Consider the following 21,993-nt stretch of genomic DNA (forward strand, 5'->3'; position numbering starts at 1 on the left):
ATCAAATAAAAAAACAGAAATGTAATATCCCTTTGAGCATGGTGAAGTTATTAATTACACTTTGGATGGTGTGTCAATACACCCAGTCACTACACAGATGTAGGCCTCCTTCCTAACTCAGTCGCCAGAGAGGAAGAAATGGGATTCTAACATGTATTGACTCAGGGGTTTGAATATTTATCTAGATCGTTGACAACAAAAAAAATACAATTTCACCCATTTTAATCCCACCTTGTAACAAAATGAGGAAAAAGTCAAGGTGTGTGAATACTGTACATCATGCCAATTGTGTCGGTCAAACACTGTGGCTAGAATTGCTTTCACTACTTACCCATTATTGTTCATCAATGACCATCCAAACATACGTTCCCTAGAACCCTGGTTCATATCCAGGACAAGCTGTTAAAAGTCTAGAACCCTGGTTCATATCCAGGACAAGCTGTTAAAAGTCTAGAACCCTGGTTCATATCCAGGACAAGCTGTTAAAAGTCTAGAACCCTGTTGTTATAGAAACACGAACAACAGACAGAAAGCAGAACTCTTTTCCAATACATAATGCCATTATTTATATCTTTCTTTATAGACATTGAACCATGTAATCAACCAAGTCGTCCATACATTTCTAAACAGCAAAGCTTGGTAGAAACAAAACAAAGTATAGAAAATGTAACAGTGAATGTTGTGACACGGTTATGATCAACCATTTGAGGTGGTGTTAAAACGGACACAATTCAAAAACAGACGCTGTTTTGAAGAACATTTTCTCATGAATGATAAAACCACACCAGGTCCCGGCTGATGTGAATCAATGACAATACAATTCAGTCTCCAACACATTCAATCAATAAATGACACTTTACAACTGAGAGACAAGTACCAAAAGAGAGCCCATAGGTTTTGCATCCTCTCCACATGTACCTCGTGTTTTCTCCCATAATGCAACACAAACTGAAGAACTCTGAACCATAATCATCATGTCACGACAGTTGTCATTGGACAGGAGGTTGGAAGTTCCGATGTTGACATGGATACTAACACTGACGTGATGTTATAACACATTAAAACAGAGCTGTACAATGGGCTAAGATCAGCTAAATGTAATGACATTACTTCATGTTTAGAACACAGGTTTCAAAAAATAGTTTTTAAAAGTCAGTTAAATTGGCCTAAAGTTAATCAGAGAAATTTCATTAAAACAAGACTTCAGATTGTGGTGTTTTTTTTGTCCAAAAGCAAACCACAACTCAAGGTTGGTAGTAGTAGTGCTAGCTATAAACTGTAGCTGCTAAATGTGTTGATCCAGCTGTAGCCTGTAGCTGCTAAATGTGTTGATCCAGCTGTAACCTGTAGCTGCTAAATGTGTTGATCCAGCTGGAGCCTGTAGCTGCTAAATGTGTTGATCCAGCTGTAACCTGTAGCTGCTAAATGTGTTGATCTAGCTGTAGCCTGTAGCTGCTAAATGTGTTGATCTAGCTGTAGCCTGTAGCTGCTAAATGTGTTGATCTAGCTGTAACCTGTAGCTGCTAAATGTGTTGATCTAGCTGTAACCTGTATCTGCTAAATGTGTTGATCTAGCTGTAACCTGTAGCTGCTAAATGTGTTGATCTAGCTGTAACCTGTAGCTAGTACTACAGTAAATGTGCAAGTCCAGAGATAACATTACATATCAGAGTTGAGGACAGAGGAGTGAGGTTAGAGTGGCCTATGTTAAGCCATGAGTAGTCATAGCCAAGGTCTAGGGGTCAGGGATCCAGGACAAGGTCTAGGGGTTGGGGGTCCAGGCCAAGGTCTAGGGGTTGGGGATCCAGGCCAAGGTCTCAGTGTCGGGGATCCAGGCCAAGGTCTAGGGGTTGGGGATCCAGGCCAAGGTCTCGGTGTCGGGGATCCAGGCCAAGGTCTAGGGGTTGGGGGTCCAGGCCAGGGTCTAGGGGTTGGGGGTCCAGGCCAGGGTCTAGGGGTTGGGGATCCAGGCCAAGGTCTCGGTGTCTGGGATCCAGGCCAAGGTCTAGGGGTTGGGGATCCAGGCCAAGGTCTAGGGGTTAGAGGTCTGAGGGTCTGTTGGGCTAGGAGTTTGGTGGTCAGGGCCTCCAACTTGGGGAGGGAGGCTGGGGTTCCAATTGGGGTGGTCTAGTGGGACTCTGTCCCGACTAAGAAGCCCTCTCCCCGGGGTGAAGATGACCGTGAGACCCCTCTCTCAGTGTTGTTGTCTGAGCTGGAGCCACTGTGGTGTTCTGCAGACACAGACACAGTGCTGGAGGGGGTGGTAGAGGTGGGGGGTGTGGTGGTGGTGGAGGAGGGGGGAGGTTTGGTTTTCTCCTTAAAGTCTGTGATGATGACAGTCAGGTCTCCAACCGTGACCTCTAGGTGCTGAGCGCTGCTCCTGTCAATGTTTTTTAACCTGGGCCTGATTGAGGGAGAGGAGACAGATGGATGTTATAAGCCTTTGACAGAGAGAGAGAGGATAGGGGTAAACCACACAAACTGGAGCGCTTATGAAATATGTGGAAACCATATACAGTTGAAGTCAGAAGTTTACATACACCTCAGCCAAGTACATTTAAACTCAGTTTTTCCACAATTCCTGACATTTAATCCTTGTAAAAATTCCCTGTTTTAGGTAAATTAGAATCACCACTTTATTTTAAGAATGTGAAAAGTCAGAATAATAGTAGAGCGAATTATTTATTTCAGCTTTAATTTCTTTCATCACATTCCCAGTGGATCAGAAGTTTACATACACTCAATTAGTATTTGGTAGCATTGCATTTAAATTGTTGAACTTGGGTCAAACGTTTCAGGTAGCCTTCCACAATCTTCCCACAATAAGTTCGGTGAATTTTGGCCCATTCCTCCTGACAGAGCTGGTGTAACTGAGTCAGGTTTGTAGGCCTCCTTGCTCGCACACGCTTGTTCAGTTATGCCCACAAATTTTCTATGGGATGGAGGTCAGGGCTTTATGACGGCCACTCCCAATACCTTGACTTTGTTGTTCTTAAGCTATTTTGCCACAACTTTGGAAGTATGCTTGGGGTCATTGTCCATTTGGAAGACCCATTTACGACCAAGCTTCAACTTCCTGACTGATGTCTTGAGATGTTGCTTCAATATATCCACATAATTTCCCTGCCTCATGATGCTATCTATTTTGTGAAGTGCACCAGTCCCTCCTGCAGCAAAGCACCCACACAACATGATGCTGCCACCCCCGTGCTTCACGGTTGGGATGGTGTTCTTCGGCTTCCCCCTTTTTCCTCCAAACATAACGATGGTCATTCTGGCCAAACAGTTCTAATTTCCTTTCATCAGACCAGAGGACATTTCTCCAAAAGTACGATCTTTGTCCCCATGTGCAGTTGCAAACGGTAGTCTGGCTTTTGTATGGCGTGTTTGGAGCAGTGGCTTCTTCCTTGCTGAGCGGCCTTTCAGGCTACGTCGATATAAAACTTGTTTTACTGTGGATATAGATACTTTTGTACCAGTTTCCTCCAGCATCTTCACAAGGTATTGCTGTTGTTCTGGGATTGATTTGCACTTTTGCACCAAAGTACGTTCATCTCTAGGAGACAGAACACCTCTCCTTCCTGAGCGATATGACAGCTGCATGGTCCCATGGTGTTTATACTTGTGTACTATTGTTTGTACAGATGAACGTGGTACCTTCAGGCATTTGGAAATTGCTCCCAAGGATGAACCAGACTTGTGGAGGTCCACACATTTTTTTTCTGAGGTCCTGGCTGATTTCTTTTGATTTTCCCATGATGTCATGCAGAGTCATTGAGTTTGAAGGTAGGCCTTGAAATACATCCACATGCACACCTCCAATTGACTCAAATGGTGTCAATTAACCATTCAGAAGCTTCTAAAGCCATGACATCACTTTCTGGAATTTTCCAAGCTGTTTAAAGGCACAGTCAACTTAGTGTATGAAAACTTCTGACCCACTGGAATTGTGATACAGTGAATTATAAATGAAATAATCTGTCTGTAAACAATTTTTGTAAAAATAATGTGTCATGCACAAAGTAGATGTCCTAACCAACTTGCCAAAACTATAGTTTGTTAACAAGACATTTGTGGATTGAGTTTTAATGACTTCAACCTAAGTGTACGTAAACTTCAGACTTCAACTGTACCTTTCTACTATCATACTACTTTGATACTGCTACACTGACACTAATAATACTAGTAATAATCCCACTATCATACTAATAATTAACACTATCATGCTGATACTACTATTAATCACACTATCATACTACTAAACACTATCATGCTGATACTAATCACACTATCATGCTGATACTAATCACACTATCATGCTGATACTAATCACACTATCATGCTGATACTAATCACACTATCATGCTGATACTAATCACACTATCATGCTGATACTAATCACACTATCATGCTGATACTAATCACACTATCATGCTGATACTAATCACACTATCATGCTGATACTAATCACACTATCATGCTGATACTAATCACACTATCATACTACTACTACTACTAATCACACTATCATGCTGATACTAATCACACTATCATACTACTACTACTAATCACTATCATACTACTACTAATCACACTATCATACTACTACTAATCACACTATACTACTACTAATCACACTATCATACTACTACTAATCACACTATCATACTACTACTACTACTACACACTATCATACTACTACTACTACTACACACTATCATACTACTACTACTACTTATCACACCATACTACAACTACTACTAAACACTATAATACTACTACTACTAATCACACTATCATACTACTACTAAACACTATAATACTACTACTACTACACACTATCATAATACTACTACTAAACACTATCATACTACTACTACTAAACACTATCATACTACTACTATTACTACACACTATCATAATACTACTACTAAACACTATCATAATACTACTACTAAACACTATCATACTACTACTACTACACACTATCATACTACTACTACTACTACACACTATCATACTACTACTACTACTACACACTATCATACTACTACTACTATTACTACTACTACACACTATCATACTACTACTACTACTACACACTATCAAACTACTACTACTACACACTATCATACTACTACTACTACTACTACTACACACTATCATACTACTACTACTACACACTATCATACTACTACTACTACTACACACTATCATACTACTACTACTACACACTATCATACTACAACTAATCACACCATACTACTACTACACACTATCATACTACTACTACTACACACTATCATACTACTACTACTACTACTACTACTACTACTACTACACACTATCATACTACTACTACTACACACTATCATACTACTACTACTACTACACACTATCATACTACAACTAATCACACCATACTACTACTACTACAGGTTAAATGCAACAGGTTCATGATAAACAGTTGTTTATCTGTGAATGTTTACCTCATCTTCTTGTGGTTGTTCTTCTTCACTGTGGGCTCTTTGTCATTCTTCTCCTGGTCCGTTCTGTCCTTCTTGTCCTTCTTGGGCAGCAGCGTGGGCGAGGCGAACTGCGGCGCTACCCGCTGAGCAACCAGCTGGGAGACAGGACGAGGCTTCCTGTAGGAGCACACCGTACCATTAGTGAGACAGGGAAGCGTTTAGCGAGCAAAACCAATGTGTTATATTTACAAACTATCTAGTAATTAGCCGTTTCTAAGCCATTTATAAAGTACACCTTAATGTAGAGTGTCGACAATAATGTTTGAAAAAGCTGGAAACTTGGATACAGCAATCAACAATGACGTCACTTATGGGAAAAACAGAACTAGGCCAACATATCAAGTGAAAAGGCCGAAGCAGTGACCACGAACCACCCAGCTTTATACTTAAAAGAACATACAGCATTGAATGCCATCTGTGGGTGTAGTCAAACCTACTCCCTGAAGAAGCAGCTACCCCATGTCCTCCTCCTCTGTCGAAATGCTTCACAAAAACATGCATTATGCAATTATTCCAGTAGCACTGTGTACATGAGCTGTCTGGTCCTGTACTCTGCTACTTTAGGGACGGACAAATCACTAGTGTGAATGCCAGCCCAGCCCACAGTGCTGACAGACCCATCTGCTGTTCTGCCATGGTGAGATTACTACACCATACAGTCAGTGTGTGTGTTGTGTGCTGCCATGGTGAGGTTACTACACCATACAGTCAGTGTGTGTGTTGTGTGTGTTGTGTGTGTGTGTGTTGTGTTCTGCCATGGTGAGATTACTACACCATACAGTCAGTGTGTGTGTTGTGTGTGTGTGTGTGTTGTGTTCTGCCATGGTGAGATTACTACACCATACAGTCAGTGTGTGTGTGTTGTGTGTGTGTGTGTTGTGTTCTGCCATGGTGAGATTACTACACCATACAGTCAGTGTGTGTGTTGTGTGTGTGTGTGTGTGTGTGTTGTGTTCTGCCATGGTGAGGTTACTACACCATACAGTCAGTGTGTGTGTTGTGTGTGTGTGTGTGTGTGTGTGTGTGTGTGTGTGTGTGTTGTGTTCTGCCATGGTGAGGTTACTACACCATACAGTCAGTGTGTGTGTGTGTGTGTGTGTGTGTTGTGTTCTGCCATGGTGAGATTACTACACCATACAGTCAGTGTGTGTGTTGTGTGTGTGTGTGTGTGTGTGTTGTGTTCTGCCATGGTGAGATTACTACACCATACAGTCTCTGTACTGACTGCAGAGTGATCTTTCCTTTCAGTGGTTCCCTCTAGAACAAAACACACACGCTGACATTTCACAGATGAGCCCTCGAGGCAGAAACTCAACCAGCACATTTTGTACGAAATTCACCACCATGAGAGTAATTGTCATCAGCTTGTCTCTAGTCAGTTCCAATCACGCTGTAGTGAGATGGAGAAACAGTTTAGCCTAGAAAATTCTCCTTGTTTCTGCAGTGCTAATAATCAGTATGCTTATCTGTGATGGATCCGTTTATCTTCTGAATACTCTCAAACAGAAGAGCACTTGACTCTCTGACACACAGAAACCATGACAACTATAGCTGGACCGAGTCGCTAAGGGAAGAGGAAGGCATTGTTTAGATGACCATAACGGCCTCAATTACACTACAGCCTGAAAAAGCTACTGAAAATCCCCTTACAGTAACTGCATCAAGGCCAGCCAGCATGGACATGTATCACATGGCCTATATACTGCCAGAGACACAGAGAGAGAGGGAGCGAGAGAGAGAAAGAGTCACAGCACAGCCCACCACGGAACTAACCAATGCTGACAACTTTAATCAGCCGGAGAACAATCTCTCAGTAATAACATAATTCATGTTGTTGTGTGTGTTGAAAATCATCTCCGTCCCGACTCCCCAAACACATTGGGATGGATGACAGGAGCGGCTGCAAGGTGACAGAGGAGCCTGCTGACAGGACTGATACTGTCATGTTGTACAGAGGTGGAGTGGTTAACAGAGCACAGCAGTTAACCCAATCAGAGAAAGCACGTGCTATAGGTCTCCAGTGTGTGTGTGTGTGTGTCCCGTATTGGCCTAGCATGTACACACCACATCAGGCCGGGCTGGGACAGGAACAGTAACTGAGGCATTGATTCCAATAGGATGATTTTCCTCAGTGTCTGGCTCGGCGTGCTAGCCTATGTTCTGACAGTAATGTTGTGTGTTGGAACCACTGTGTGGGAGTGTGATTTTCAATCAATAGCCCACTCCTGGAATCTGTTCTAGAATGGCTAATGGAGTCTGCCACTATGAAACTAGGACATCAAGGAGGGGTTTAAATAAAAGCACCAAACAGCAGCCAGACAGAGTGGATTTCCTTTCAGCCAGCAAAGATAAATAATGAGGAGGTGCCTTTAGATCTTACATCACCGTCTCTAGTCTCTACACTGCCCTGACACTTCACATTATTCACCAATCAATTGGTATGTATTTCATTGAAATGACTAATGAACAGAAGTACCCTAAGTCTCTCTCTCTCTCTCTGGTAGGGTATTTCACCCAATAGATATGTGAGCTATTTTCAAATTCTTTGTGGTCTGTGTAATCTGAGGGAAATATGTGTCTCTGATATGGTCATACATTTGGCAGGAGGTTAGGAAGTGCAGCTCAGTTTCCACCTCATTTTGTGGGCAGTGGGCACATAGCCTGTCTTCTCTTGAGAGCCAGGTCTGCCTACGGCGGCCTTTCTCAATAGCAAGGCTCTCTCTCTCTCTCTGGATGACTGCACATCCTGTTCTTCCCTCCCCCTGTCTGTCAGCCTCTCTAATGAGGGTGTTGTGTTTTACAGTCATGTTAAAACAGAGAGACACCAGGACCTGCCTTTATCAACACCGTGGGTCCTGATGACTCATTGACCCAGGCATAACACTGGTGTCTCACAGGGCTGCTGTTAGACCACAGCTGGCTGAAACGGTCAGCTCTCAGTGTTGTCCTGCTGCAGTACGTCTCATGGCTGCTGTTAGACCACAGCTGGCTGAAACGGTCAGCTCTCAAAGTGTTGTCCTGCAGCATTATGTCTCATGGCTGCTGTTAGACCACATCTGGCTGAAACGGTCAGCTCTCAGTGTTGTCCTGCTGCAGTACGTCTCAGGGCTGCTGTTAGGTCACAGTTGGCTGAAACGGTCAGCTCTCAAAGTGTTGTCCTGCAGCATTATGTCTCATGGCTGCTGTTAGACCACAGCTGGCTGAAACGGTCAGCTCTCAAAGTGTTGTCCTGCTGCAGTATGTCTCAGGGCTGCTGTTAGGTCACAGTTGGCTGAAACGGTCAGCTCTCAAAGTGTTGTCCTGCTGCAGTATGTCTCATGGCTGCTGTTAGACCACAGCTGGCTGAAACGGTCAGCTCTCAAAGTGTTGTCCTGCTGCAGTACGTCTCAGGGCTGCTGTTAGACCACAGCTGGCTGAAACGGTCAGCTCTCAGTGTTGTCCTGCTGCAGTACGTCTCATGGCTGCTGTTAGACCACAGCTGGCTGAAACGGTCAGCTCTCAAAGTGTTGTCCTGCAGCAGTATGTCTCAGGGCTGCTGTTAGACCACAGCTGGCTGAAACGGTCAGCTCTCAAAGTGTTGTCCTGCTGCAGTATGTCTCAGGGCTGCTGTTAGGTCACAGTTGGCTGAAACGGTCAGCTCTCAAAGTGTTGTCCTGCTGCAGTATGTCTCAGGGCTGCTGTTAGGTCACAGTTGGCTGAAACGGTCAGCTCTCAAAGTGTTGTCCTGCTGCAGTACGTCTCAGGGCTGCTGTTAGACCACAGCTGGCTGAAACGGTCAGCTCTCAAAGTGTTGTCCTGCTGCAGTATGTCTCAGGGCTGCTGTTAGACCACAGCTGGCTGAAACGGTCAGCTCTCAAAGTGTTGTCCTGCTGCAGTACGTCTCAGGGCTGCTGTTAGACCACAGCTGGCTGAAACGGTCAGCTCTCAAAGTGTTGTCCTGCTGCAGTACGTCTCAGGGCTGCTGTTAGACCACAGCTGGCTGAAACGGTCAGCTCTCAAAGTGTTGTCCTGCTGCAGTACGTCTCATGAGGTCAACCTGAGATCATCTGATGTCGTTTTTGCTCTTTCTTTAACACAGTCCACACAAAAACACCAGTTCCCCTTAGACAACATAGTGCAAGTCATTCAATTGAAGACTAATGAAAGATTAGCCCCAGATCTGTTGGAGCTTTGGCCACCTGACTATCATTGTCATGCCATAGACAGCGAGAGGAGTTGGCACATACAGATCTGGGATCAGCCCGGTGTAAGCTGAATAATACAGTGTTAATCAGAGCAGAGTCCTCTGTCCTCCCACAGATCAGTCAACCTACAAGCTCAGTGTTCGGTGTGTGTGTGTGTGTGTGTGTGTGTGTGACTCCTCCTCCTGGGATCCAGTGACATGATTAATGTCTCTCCCTGCCAGAGCTTGCTACTGCTATGCTGCTCTCCATTGGAGCTGTGTGTGTGTGTGTGTGTGTGTGTGTGTGTGTGTGTGTGTGTGTGTGTGTGTGTGTGTGTGTGAAAGAGATTGCTCTCTGCTTCCTATAGTTTATGGCACCTCTACAGCATTTGGCCCACTATGCCCTAGACTTCGCCTCCTCTGGGAGTCCTATAGAGTCATTTTCTCACTTTATAGTTATACACAGTTATATACACACACACACACATTTGCATTCTATTCCATGTTGCATCACAGCGTACTGTACAGTTTAGTATGGTGTAGGTGTAGGGATAAAAAGATGGCTTACATGCACTGTGTGGAGGATATTTGTAAGTATGCCCCATGATTGGTGGAGGCAGATGCCCACGCAGTGTACTGTACAATTTACATAATATAACATTCACTGCTGAAAGTCTGAAATAGGCATGGGTAAACAGTATCCACATGACAACTGTATTTTCAGTACAACAGACCTTTTCTCCAGAGAGGTCCTGCAAAAGCCTACATGGAGTGTGTGTGTTCACTGCTCACACACTTGAGCAGTTCCCCCATCATTCAAGCTGTCATATGAGGCCTCAGGTGAAGTTCAGTAAATATCCGTCTGAACTTGTGGAAATATTCTGGCACAATACTGGCTACAGTAGAATGATGACTGTTCCTTCCCTTGGGCTGAAAGTGTCAGAGAACTCATTAGTGGACAGCTGGTGGGTTGGAAGGTCAAATACAACTTGGTCTTCACACACCCAGTTATTAGACTGCTAGCCGGACGGATAATGTTTGGAACGCGCTGTTTCTAACAGTTGTCTAGCAGCAGTTAAGTCACCCTTCATGAAGAGTGTTATATTGTTTTCTAATGACTAGAAGCCAGAGCAGTGAAAGCAGTGGAATAACTTGGTGTCTCCTCTCCAATGGCTGTAAAATACCTGAACGCAGAGTGGGATAATCATTAAAGAATGGTGTGTAATTTGCCTTCCTGTATTCATCTCATAATGTGGCTAATGGCGTGTCTTTAATGGCCCGGCAGTAACGCGTGGCGGAGTGTTTACTGCCGTGCCAATTCAACTGCATGTCACAAGCTCTTTTGTCATGTTCGTTTTGGTTACCCCCTCCTCTCTCCCTCGTCTCTTCTCTCTTCCCTCTGTCTTTCCTCCCTCTCATCTCCCTCTACACTCCTTTCTTCCTCCCTGGCGTCTGTTGCCATCCTCCCATCCTGGAGACAGTACAGCCTCGTTGACAACGTGCTTTCAATTCTGGTTCTATCTTCTCAAGCAGCATCAGAGAGAGCAGCTCTGCTAAACCTCAGTTTTGTAAAACATTCATCTTAATCTAACTGCTGGCTGCACGCAACCCAACCATCTCTCTCTCTCCCCTGTCCCCCTCTCCCGGTGTCTCTCTCTCTCTCCCTGTGTCTCTCTCTCTCTCCCCGTGTCTCTCTCTCTCCCCGTGTCTCTCTCTCCCCGTGTCTGTCTCTCTCCCCGTGTCTCTCTCTCTCCCCGTGTCTCTCTCTCTCCCCGTGTCTCTCTCTCTCCCCGTGTCTCTCTCTCTCCCCGTGTCTCTCTCTCCCTCCCCGTATCTCTCTCTCTCTCCCCGTATCTCTCTCTCTCTCCCCGTGTCTCTCTCTCTCCCCGTGTCTCTCTCTCTCCCCGTGTCTCTCTCTCTCCCTCGTGTCTCTCTCTCCCTCGTGTCTCTCTCTCCCTCGTGTCTCTCTCTCTCTCCCTCGTGTCTCTCTCTCTCTCTCCCTCGTCTCTCTCTCTCTCTCGTCTCTATCTCTCTCCCTCGTCTCTCTCTCCCTCGTCTCTCTCTCTCTCTCCCCCGTGTCTCTCTCTCCCCGTGTCTCTCTCTCTCCCCCCATGTCTCTCTCTCTCCCCGTGTCTCTCTCTCTCTCTCTCTGTGTCTCTCTCTCTCTCCCCGTGTCTCTCTCTCTCTCTCCGTGTCTCTCTCTCTCTCCCCGTGTCTCTCCCTCTCCCCGTGTCTCTCTCTCTCTCGTGTCTCTCTCTCTCTCCCCGTGTCCCTCTCTCTCCCCATGTCCCTCTCCCCGTGTCTATCTCTCCAGCTCTCTTTCTACCTCCATCTCTCTCCTCCCCTCTTCTATCCCAAATGAGCTCAGTACCAACTCATTCATCTGGGAGTAAAGTTAGGCCTGTTTGACACAGATACAGGTAACTTTAGACCTATGTAACTAATTCCATATTAAAACCGGATTACAAATGACAGTGACCATGCAATGATCTTACATAGGTCTACATTATTGTTCAAGCTAAAATAATCTTTGAGATATATATATAATATCTCAAGCTAAATGAAGCCAGAGGGAAACAGAAAGGTCATATTAATATCCTCCATAATCCATGTCCTACATTAGACTTAGTACACCAGCTGTCTGGCTCTTTCCCCACTGGAAGAGCCCTCCTCCCTCCCTGGAAGAGCCCTCCTCCCTCCCTGGAAGAGCCCTCCTCCCTCCCTGGAAGAGCCAGCCAACCCCCTGGAGTGTGCTGTGTGTGGACGGGCGGGAGACGCGGGTCGAGTCATGTTGCTATTGGCCCTTCATTAACTACCGCGACCTCCTTTGTTGGCCATCTTGCTAGCATCACCTCTGGTAGGAGCTGTGTTGTTGTTGCTGTAGAGGGCAGAGGGTTAGCGATTGGCCTTGCTGAAGTAGACTGTCTCTCTGAGAGGAGAGGAAAGGAAGAGAGGAAAGAGATGAGCGGAAAGGAAGAGGAAGGGAGGACAGCACTGAGATCTCTTCCTGTCTCTCTTGAGAATACATCTCACTGAATGATAGTCTACCGTTTGTCTGCCGTTCAGTCGCTGACAGCGCAGTGTTTTTTGAAGGTGTCTGAGTGCCGGCATTTTCGTCCATTTCTACACGTAAAATCGGTTCGCACTCGGTTGCCAAATTACGGCCGGCACTTTGTTCCCACTTTGTTACGGCCGACGCTAAGTACCATCAGCTGGCAAACGTGAACTGTGTTGCTGTTCTGGGCAGATGGCAAGTGCTTGGCCCTGCTGGAGCAGAGGTCTCAGACTCTCTCTCTCTCAGCCCCTTGTCTTCTGTGTGTGTAGGGAATTTGATGTCTCTCTCTCCTCTCCCTCTGTTATCTTCCTGTGTGTGTGCAGTGGTGGTTGAGTTGTTTGTAATGGTGGTGACCCCCTGCCTGCTTTAAGACTGTTGTCCTGATGAAAATCTCTGTTCCACTGATGACATCACACTGATTAAGCCCTAGCATACTAATGAGCCTCGCTCTGGGTGTCTGGCAGCTGCTGTAGCAGCCTCAATTCAGAGACTAGACACACAGGGGCGAACACACACACACACACACAGGCGCAGACACACACAGGCGCACACTCAGGGGCGCAAACAAACATACACACACACGGGCGCAGACACACACAGGCGCGCAAACACACACACAAATGACATACACACAGAGCCGTGTACACACAACATTCCAGTCACAGAGGCAATGGAGACAATTGGGTCTGCCTCCACACTGTTAGCTGGCTCATTTGAAAACTGCTCTTTAAACCAGGATAATTGGTTTTGCATGAAGGGGAAGGATAATGTTCAACCTTTGGTAATAAAACCACACACACACACACACACACAGACATAGAAAGAGAAAGACAGAGCGACAGAGAGAGAGAGAGAGAGAGAGAGCTAGCTATTCTTGCATGGCTTTGTTTCTCTTGTTGTCCATGAAACCAAGATGTCACTCAGGGACAACACCAGGGTGGCAGCCATTTCCTGACTGTGAATCAATAACACTGACATCATGGTGCCAGGCTCTGGTCAAAAGTAGTGCACTATATAGGGAATAGGGTACCATTTGGGATGTGGACACACCTACTCATTGAAGGGTTTTTCTTTATTTATTATTTTCTACATTGTAGAATAATAGTGGAGACATCAAAACTATGAAATAACACATGTGGAATCATGTAGCAACCCAAAAACTGTTAAACAAATCAAAATATATTTTAGATTTGAGATTCTTCAAATAGCCACCCTTTGCCTTGATAACAGCTTTGCACACTCTTGGCATTCTCTCAACCAGCTTCATGAGGAATGATTTTCCAACAGTCTTGAAGGAGTTCCCACATATGCCGAGCACTTGTTGGCTGCTTTTCCTTCACTCTACGGTCGTACTCATCCCAAACCATCTCAATTGGGTAGAGGTAGGGTGATTGTGGAGGCCAGGTCATCTGATGCAGCACTTCATCACTCTCCTTGGTCAAATAGCCCTTACACAGCCTGGTGGTGTGTTGGGTCATTGTCCTGTTGAAAAACAAATGATAGTCCCACTGATGGGATGGCATATTGCTGCAGAATACTGTAGTAGTCATGCTGGTTTAGTGTGCCTTGAATTCTAAATAAATCAGACAGTGTCACCAGCAAAGAACCCCCACACCATCACACCTCCTCCTCCATGCTTCACGGTGGGAACCACACATGTGGAGATCATCCATTCACCTATTCTGCGTCTCATTGAGACACAGTGGTTGGAACCAAAAATCTTAAAATTTGGACTCATCAGACCAAAATGACAGATTTCCACCAGTCTAATGTCCTTCGGTCGTGTTTCTTGGCCCAAGCCAGTTTCTTCTTCTTATTGGTGTCTTTTAGTGGTGGTTTCTTTGCAGCAATTTGACCATGAAGGACTGATTCACGCAGTCTCCTCTGAACAGTTGATGTTGAGATGTGTCTGTTACTTGAGCACTGTGAAGCATTTATTTGGGCTGCAATATCTGAGGCTGGTCACTCTAATGAACTTATCCTCTGCAGCAGAGGTACCTCTGGGTCTTCCTTTCCTGTGGTGGCGCTAATTAGAACCAGTTTCATCATAGCGCTTGATGGTTTTTGTGACTGCACTTGAAAAAACTTTAAAAGTCCTTGAACTGTTCCGGATTGACTGACCTTCATGTCTTAAAGTAATGATGGACTCGTTTCTCTTTGCTTATTTGAGCTGTTCTTGCCATAATATGGATTTGTTCTTTTACCAAATAGGCCTATCTTCTGTATACCACCCTTACCTTGTCATGACACAACTAATTGTCTCAAACGCATTAAGAAGGAAAAAATGACAACAAATGTAATTTTAACAACAACCTGTTAATTGAAATGCATTTCAGGTGACTACCTCATGAAGCTGGTTGAGAGAATGCCAAGAGTGTGCAGAGCGGTCATCAAGACAAAGGGTACTTTGAAGAATCTAAAATATATTTTGATTTGTTTAACACTTTTTTGGTTGCTACATGATTCCATATGTGTTATTTCATAGTTTTGATGTCTTCACTATTATTCTACAACTTAGAAAATAGTAGAAATAAAGAAAAACCCTTCAATATTTAAGTGTATCCAAACATTTGACTGGTACTGTACATTCACAGTCAGCTAGGCTTTGGCAGATGTCCCCTGGACAACCTTACCCACCATGACGTAAGATTAGGGATATATAACGTGCATACCTATATAACGTAGGTAGATGACGTGCATACCTATATAACGTAGGTAGATGACGTGCATACCTATATAACGTAGGTAGATGATGTACATACCTATATAACGTAGGTAGATGACCTACATACCTATATAACGTAGGTAGATGACGTGCATACCTATATAACGTAGGTAGATGATGTACATACCTATATAACGTAGGTAGATGATGTACATACCTATATAACGTAGGTAGATGATGTGCATACCTATATAACGTAGGTAGATGATGTACATACCTACAGTATATAACGTAGGTAGATGACCTGCATACCTATATAACGTAGGTAGATGATGTACATACCTACAGTATATAACGTAGGTAGGTGACGTGCATACCTATATAACGTAGGTAGATGATGTACATACCTATATAACGTAGGTAGGTGACGTGCATACCTATATAACGTAGGTAGATGATGTACATACCTATATAACGTAGGTAGATGACGTGCATACCTATATAACGTAGGTAGATGATGTACATACCTATATAACGTGCATACCTATATAACGTGCATACCTATATAAACCGTAGGTAGATGACGTGCATACCTATATAAACCGTAGGTAGATGACGTGCATACCTATATAACGTAGGTAGATGACGTGCATACCTATATAACGTAGGTAGATGACGTGCATACCTATATAACGTAGGTAGATGACGTGCATACCTATATAACGTAGGTAGATGACGTACATACCTATATAACGTAGGTAGATGACGTAATGACGGCACGATAAATACAGAGCTACACAGAACAATACTAAGTGCACACCTTCCAACAACTAAACAAGTTCAAGTCCAGCAGTCATTTGAAAAGAGTGAAAAAAAGAAATTCAGAGAGACAACTCAAAGGCGAAATCCACGAATGTCAAGATAATGGAATTCATAGTCCTTGATAATCAACTGTTCTCTGTCGTGGATGATGTTGGCTTTCGCCGACTGGTCGAGCATCTTGAGCCCTGGTACACACTATCAAGTAGGCGCTATTTTTCAGATGTTGCCCTACCAGAGTTACACAGTATTGTTGAAATGCACATCTATGAGCTACTTGCTATGGGCGTCACTGCTATTAGCTTCACGACTGACATTTGCACCAGCGATCTCAGCCCCGTGAGCATGCGGAGTGTGACAGCACAGTGGATCGACGAGGATTTCGTACTGGAGGAAAGCCGTATTGCTCAAGAATGTGCTGGTTCTCATACCGCTGCTGCCATTTCAATGGCATTTGAGAACATGTTTGAAACATGGAAACATGAACACACTAGCTAGCTCCATTCAAACAACTGACTGGAGAAATAAGCTACTCAACTGTGTCTGCAGCAGACGTGATACCCTCTGTCATGGCAGTGACACGCCTGCTCAACACAACTGCCCACACAGACGTGATACCCTCTGTCATGGCAGTGACACGCCTGCTCAACACAACTGCCCACACAGACCGTGGGGTTAAACTTACTAAAGTACTCAAAGCTGTGAACAAGCGATTCTGTGGCATTCTCTCTGAGCCTCTTTCCTGTGTCGCCAACATGCTGATGCTAGGTACAAGGACCGCTACTTTGATGCAGAACAGGAAAACAGGGTTTACGGAAAATGTTACAGACACAGCTGGACAAGATGGAAACGGACACAGTGACAGTGGGCACCGAGGAAGAGAGGCCACGGACAGACACAGCTGGACAAGATGGAAACGGACACAGTGACAGTGGGCACCGAGGAAGAGAGGCCACGGACAGACAGAGCTGGACAAGATGGAAACGGACACAGTGACAGTGGGCACCGAGGAAGAGAGGCCACGGACAGACAGAGCTGGACAAGATGGAAACGGACACAGTGACAGTGGGCACTGAGGAAGAGAGGCCACGGACAGACAGAGCTGGACAAGATGGAAACAGACTCAGTGACAGTGGGCACCGAGGAAGAGAGGCCACGGACAGACAGAGCTGAAACTTCACTGCTTGACATGTATGATGAAATCCTGGTTGAGACTCTGAACAAATGAACAACAAAACAGCACAGCAAGTAAGTGAAAGAAATAGGTTTGATTATGTTTTACTAGTTATGGGGACATACATAAATGCCAACAAAATAACTTTTTGGTCAGAGTGTGTGTGTGTGTGTGTGTAACCTTTATTTAACCTGGACCACTAGATCCTCTACCACCATGACATAAGATGGATGATGTCCCCTGGACCACTAGATCCTCTACCACCATGACATAAGATGGATGATGTCCCCTGGACCACTAGATCCTCTATCACCATGACATAAGATGGATGATGTCCCCTGGACCACTAGATCCTCTACCACCATGCCATAAGATGGATGATGTCCCCTGGACCACTAGATCCTCTACCACCATGACATAAGATGGATGATGTCCCCTGGACCACTAGATCCTCTACCACCATGCCATAATATGGATGATGTCCCCTGGACCACTAGATCCTCTACCACCATGCCATAATATGGATGATGTCCCCTGGACCACTAGATCCTCTACCACCATGACATAAGATGGATGACGAGAGCCGTGATGATTAAATACCAACCTGCCTCCTGCCCTCCATTCCCCCTCCCCTTTTCCCCTGACTTCATCAACACCACCATGACATAAGATGGATGACGAGAGCCGTGATGATTAAATACCAACCTGCCTCCTGCCCTCCACTCCCCCTCCCCTTTTCCCCTGACTTCATCAACACCACCATGACATAAGATAGATGACGAGAGCCATGATGATTAAATACCAACCTGCCTCCTGCCCTCCACTCCCCCTCCCCTTTTCCCCTGACTTCATCAACACCACCATGACATAAGATGGATGACGAGAGCCGTGATGATTAAATACCAACCTGCCTCCTGCCCTCCACTCCCCCTCCCCTTTTCCCCTGACTTCATCAACACCACCATGACATAAGATAGATGACGAGAGCCATGATGATTAAATACCAACCTGCCTCCTGCCCTCCACTCCCCCTCCCCTTTTCCCCTGACTTCATCAACACCACCAGCCTTATCAAAGTGTGTCTTTTTGTTTCTTTTCTTTTTTTTATACCTTTATTTAACTAGACAAGTCAGTTAAGAATAAATTCTTATTTTCAATGACGGCCTACCGGGGAACAGTGTGTTAACTGCCTTGTTCAGGGGCAGAACAACAGACTTTTACCATGTCAGCTCGGGGATTCGATCTTGCAACCTTTCGGTTACTTGTCCAACGCTCTAACCACTAAGCTACCTGCCACCCCAGTGTGTGAGTGTCTGCAGTGTGTGTGTGTGTTGTCTGCAGTTTGTGTGTGTCTGCAGTGTGTGTGTGCGTAGTGTGTGTGTGCGCAGTGTGTGTGCTGCTCTAGAAGACTAATGTTCTCTCTCTCTCTCCACTCAGATGAGGTGTTAAGGTCATTTTAACCCCAGACAGGATGTGAGCATATCAACTAGCTTCTGTTCATGACCATCTACGTCTCTTATCTAAGACTTTGGCGATGTCATTTACAAAATAGCCTCCAACACCCTACTCAACCTATATGCTCTCGTTGGCTGGCCCTCGCTTCATACTCGTTGCTAAACCCACTGGCTCCAGGTCATCTACAAGACCCTGCTAGGTAAAGTCCTGCCTTTTCTCTGCTCGCTGGTCACCATAGCTGCACCCACCAGTAGCACGCATTCCAGCAGGTATATCTCTCTGGTCACCCCCAAAGCCAATTCCTCCTTTGGCCGCCTCTCCTTCCAGTTCTCTGCTGCCAATGACTGGAACGAACTACAAAAATCTCTGGAAATGTAGTGCACTACATGGAATAGGGTGCCATTTGGGATGCCCACACATTACACTCTAATGGGTTTCATCATTATAACATGAAAGACACAAAACCTGAGATATTCCATCCTTGTTATTCCAATCCCCATGGCTGTGAGCATACTTTACATGTTTTGTTTCACCTTTATTTATTAACCAGGTAGGCAAGTTGAGAACAAGTTCTCATTTACAACTGTGACCTGGCCAAGATAAAGCAAAGCAGTTCGACACAAACAACAACACAGAGTTACACATGGAGTAAAACAAACATACAGTCAATAATAAAGTAGAAAAATAAGTCTATATACAATGTGAGCAAATTAGTTGAGATAAGGGAGGTAAAGGCAAAAAAAGGCCATGGTGGCAAAGTAAATACAATATAGCAAGTAAAACACTGGAATGGTAGATTTGACAGTAGATGAGTGTGCAAAGTAGAAATACTGGGGTGCAAAGGAGTAAAATAAATAAATAAATAGAGTAGGGGAAGAGGTAGTTGTTTGGGCTAAATTATAGGTGGGCTATGTACAGGTGCAGTGATCTGTGAGCTGTTGACAGCTGGTGCTTAAAGCAGGTGAGGGAGAAAAGTGAGATAAAGTAGTGCACTACATAGGGAATAGGGTGCCATTTGGGACACCACCATGCTATGCCTTTCTAGTCTGGAAGGAAAGTTGCAGTTCAAGTTTTCAAAGGAAGCTATGAATCAGAGTGAAACTCGAACTACCTGTAACCTTTTTTCAATTAACACATCGGACCTGGCTCCACATCCTTCTTCAAACAACGACGACACGTGATTACAGAGCATTTTTCATGATTAGTTTCAAGGCAAGGGTAGCCTAGTTTCAGGGGAAGGACCTACTGTGACATGATTTGTATTTATTTCATCTTTATTTATTCAGGTAGTCTCATTGAGATAGCATCTCTTTCAAGAGGGACCTGGTAACTACTCTATAATGATTGCATAATAGCTGGTCATGTCACTTCACCTCTCTATTGTAGATAAAGACTTACACGTATTATTGCCGATTGTCCTCAGAATTGGCCTACATAGAGTTGGTATCAACTAGGCCAAATTAATTTAAAACATGTTTTTGCATTGTGCTTGACTATGCGTACAAATAGAGGTTGTTTTTCTAACTACAATAGGTTATAGTGATGACCATGTTTTTTTTAAGGATACTCCCTGTGTTCTTAGATGCACTCCATTTCATAATCAGCATCCATGCTGTTCCATGGAACACAATACAAATGAGGTTACTAGACAATCGCACACTGCACACACTGTGCAGCATAAAATACATCCAGATTTCTCATGTTTACATGCATCATTTCATAAACTAAAATTAATGGACACAACCTGATACAACAATACTTACAAATACGCGTGTAGACTATCCATTTGCACGAACATAATAGCATTTATCATCGAGCAAAATGAATCGTATCCACGTACCGTGTTGACGTCCCTTTCCTTACATCGCACATCATGCACTTGAAAGCCTCCGCGGTGTTCTTGTATGTGCAAACGCTACAGTCCCAATTTCCCTCTTCCGCCGAAGGCTTTGGTTGACGCTTCGGCCTTCGAACAAAACAAAAAGGACATAAAGCACATCAGTTTCACATCCCCAGTTCAGGGTGCTGCGTGTGCATCATGTGTAGGCTATAAGCTCGCGTTGTCAAACATCTGGGAAGATGATCCATTCAGTGTTCCGAAATTGTTCTGTTTTACGAGCTCGCGCTATGATTTGACACCGCAATAAAACAGACAGTCCGCCATGGTTGCTACACCGCGGCTACCACCCACACACACACACGCACGCACACACACATACACACACACACACACACACACACACACACACACACACGCGCGCACACACACACACACACACACACACACGCGCACGCGCACACACACACACACACACACACACACACAGACACACACAGAGAGAGGATTGTTTCAATTATGTGTCATGGTGTCCACTTCCAAGCATCAATGTCATCAGCGCAATGAATGAGTCAGACATTACCTGGTTGGACTCTTCTTGTCTCCCATGCCGCCAAAAGTTTGTTTGCGGATGTTGAAATAAGGACAGTCCCTACGTATTCTTTAAGAAAGCAATACGCGAGGAGGTATCGCACGGCTCCCAGCTGTCGTGGAAACTCCAGTTGGAGGATGGTCACATGACGCGGTTTGTCCAATCACATTTGAAGCCATTTCCTGAGGATATAGCGCAGACAGGAACAGACATTCCTGATTCGAATCGATACATTTGTAATAACACTCGTCTTTGTAACACATACGCTAATGTAACAGTAATTATGCATTATTAGGGTCTAATGAGGTGTCATTTGACATTTTATCATAAACTTCTTGAGATTGTTCAATGTCTTCGACGGGTGAATTCCCAATCATTATTGCGGCGGTGGAGAAAATGAGATTCCATCCTTTTGATTTATGATGATCTGACATTTAACGCAGTAGACAGACATAGTGCAAATGACATTAACATTATTGCATAGTTGAACGTTAAGCCCTATTCATGTTTCCTACTGTGATGGAGAGGCTACAGATTATATACATAGTTAATAACTGGGGTTAGAAAAATGAATGACAGAACTGAAAAGTGAATTATGTATTTCACCTTGTATTTTAGTTGTCAAACATTTCTAAACCATAAATCTTTATAACGTAACTTCAGTGGCTCTTCTCCCATCCCATCTCATTGCTTTAAAAGGTAGCTC

The 21,993-nt window shown here is 44.5% G+C and overlaps 1 protein-coding gene across 2 annotated transcripts; it reads right to left on the reverse strand.

Annotated features, from left to right (window-relative positions):
• Nucleotides 1-556: 556 nt before the first annotated feature.
• LOC110499697 (YY1-associated factor 2) lies at nt 557-21,439 on the reverse strand. Of its 2 annotated transcripts, XM_021576757.3 has the most exons (4): nt 21,279-21,439; nt 20,699-20,824; nt 5,490-5,645; nt 557-2,404 (listed from the first exon to the last, which is right to left on the reverse strand). In XM_021576757.3, exons 1-4 carry the CDS (start codon nt 21,302-21,304, stop codon nt 2,128-2,130), a joined length of 585 nt encoding a protein of 194 aa, XP_021432432.1. In that variant the 5' UTR covers nt 21,305-21,439; the 3' UTR covers nt 557-2,127. The 2 variants fall into 2 exon arrangements, with proteins under 2 accessions (XP_021432432.1, XP_090069603.1); XM_090213477.1 differs by lacking the exons at nt 20,699-20,824; nt 21,279-21,439 and adding an exon at nt 5,929-6,125.
• Between the last annotated feature and the right edge of the window lie 554 nt (nt 21,440-21,993).

Source organism: Oncorhynchus mykiss, chromosome 21, assembly GCF_057628025.1.
Source record: "Oncorhynchus mykiss isolate SJ-2025 chromosome 21, ASM5762802v1, whole genome shotgun sequence".
NCBI classification, from domain to species: domain Eukaryota; kingdom Metazoa; phylum Chordata; class Actinopteri; order Salmoniformes; family Salmonidae; genus Oncorhynchus; species Oncorhynchus mykiss.

Bases quoted from the DNA above. Each gene is read 5' to 3' on its own strand.
- LOC110499697 (XM_021576757.3), bottom strand. From the start codon at position 21,304: ATGGGAGACAAGAAGAGTCCAACCAG. The intron at 20,825-21,278 runs GTAATGTCTGAC...TTTTGTTCGAAG, and splicing joins GACAAGAAGAGTCCAACCAG to GCCGAAGCGTCAACCAAAGC. The intron at 2,405-5,489 runs GTAAACATTCAC...TCCCTCAATCAG, and splicing joins AACAACCACAAGAAGATGAG to GCCCAGGTTAAAAAACATTG.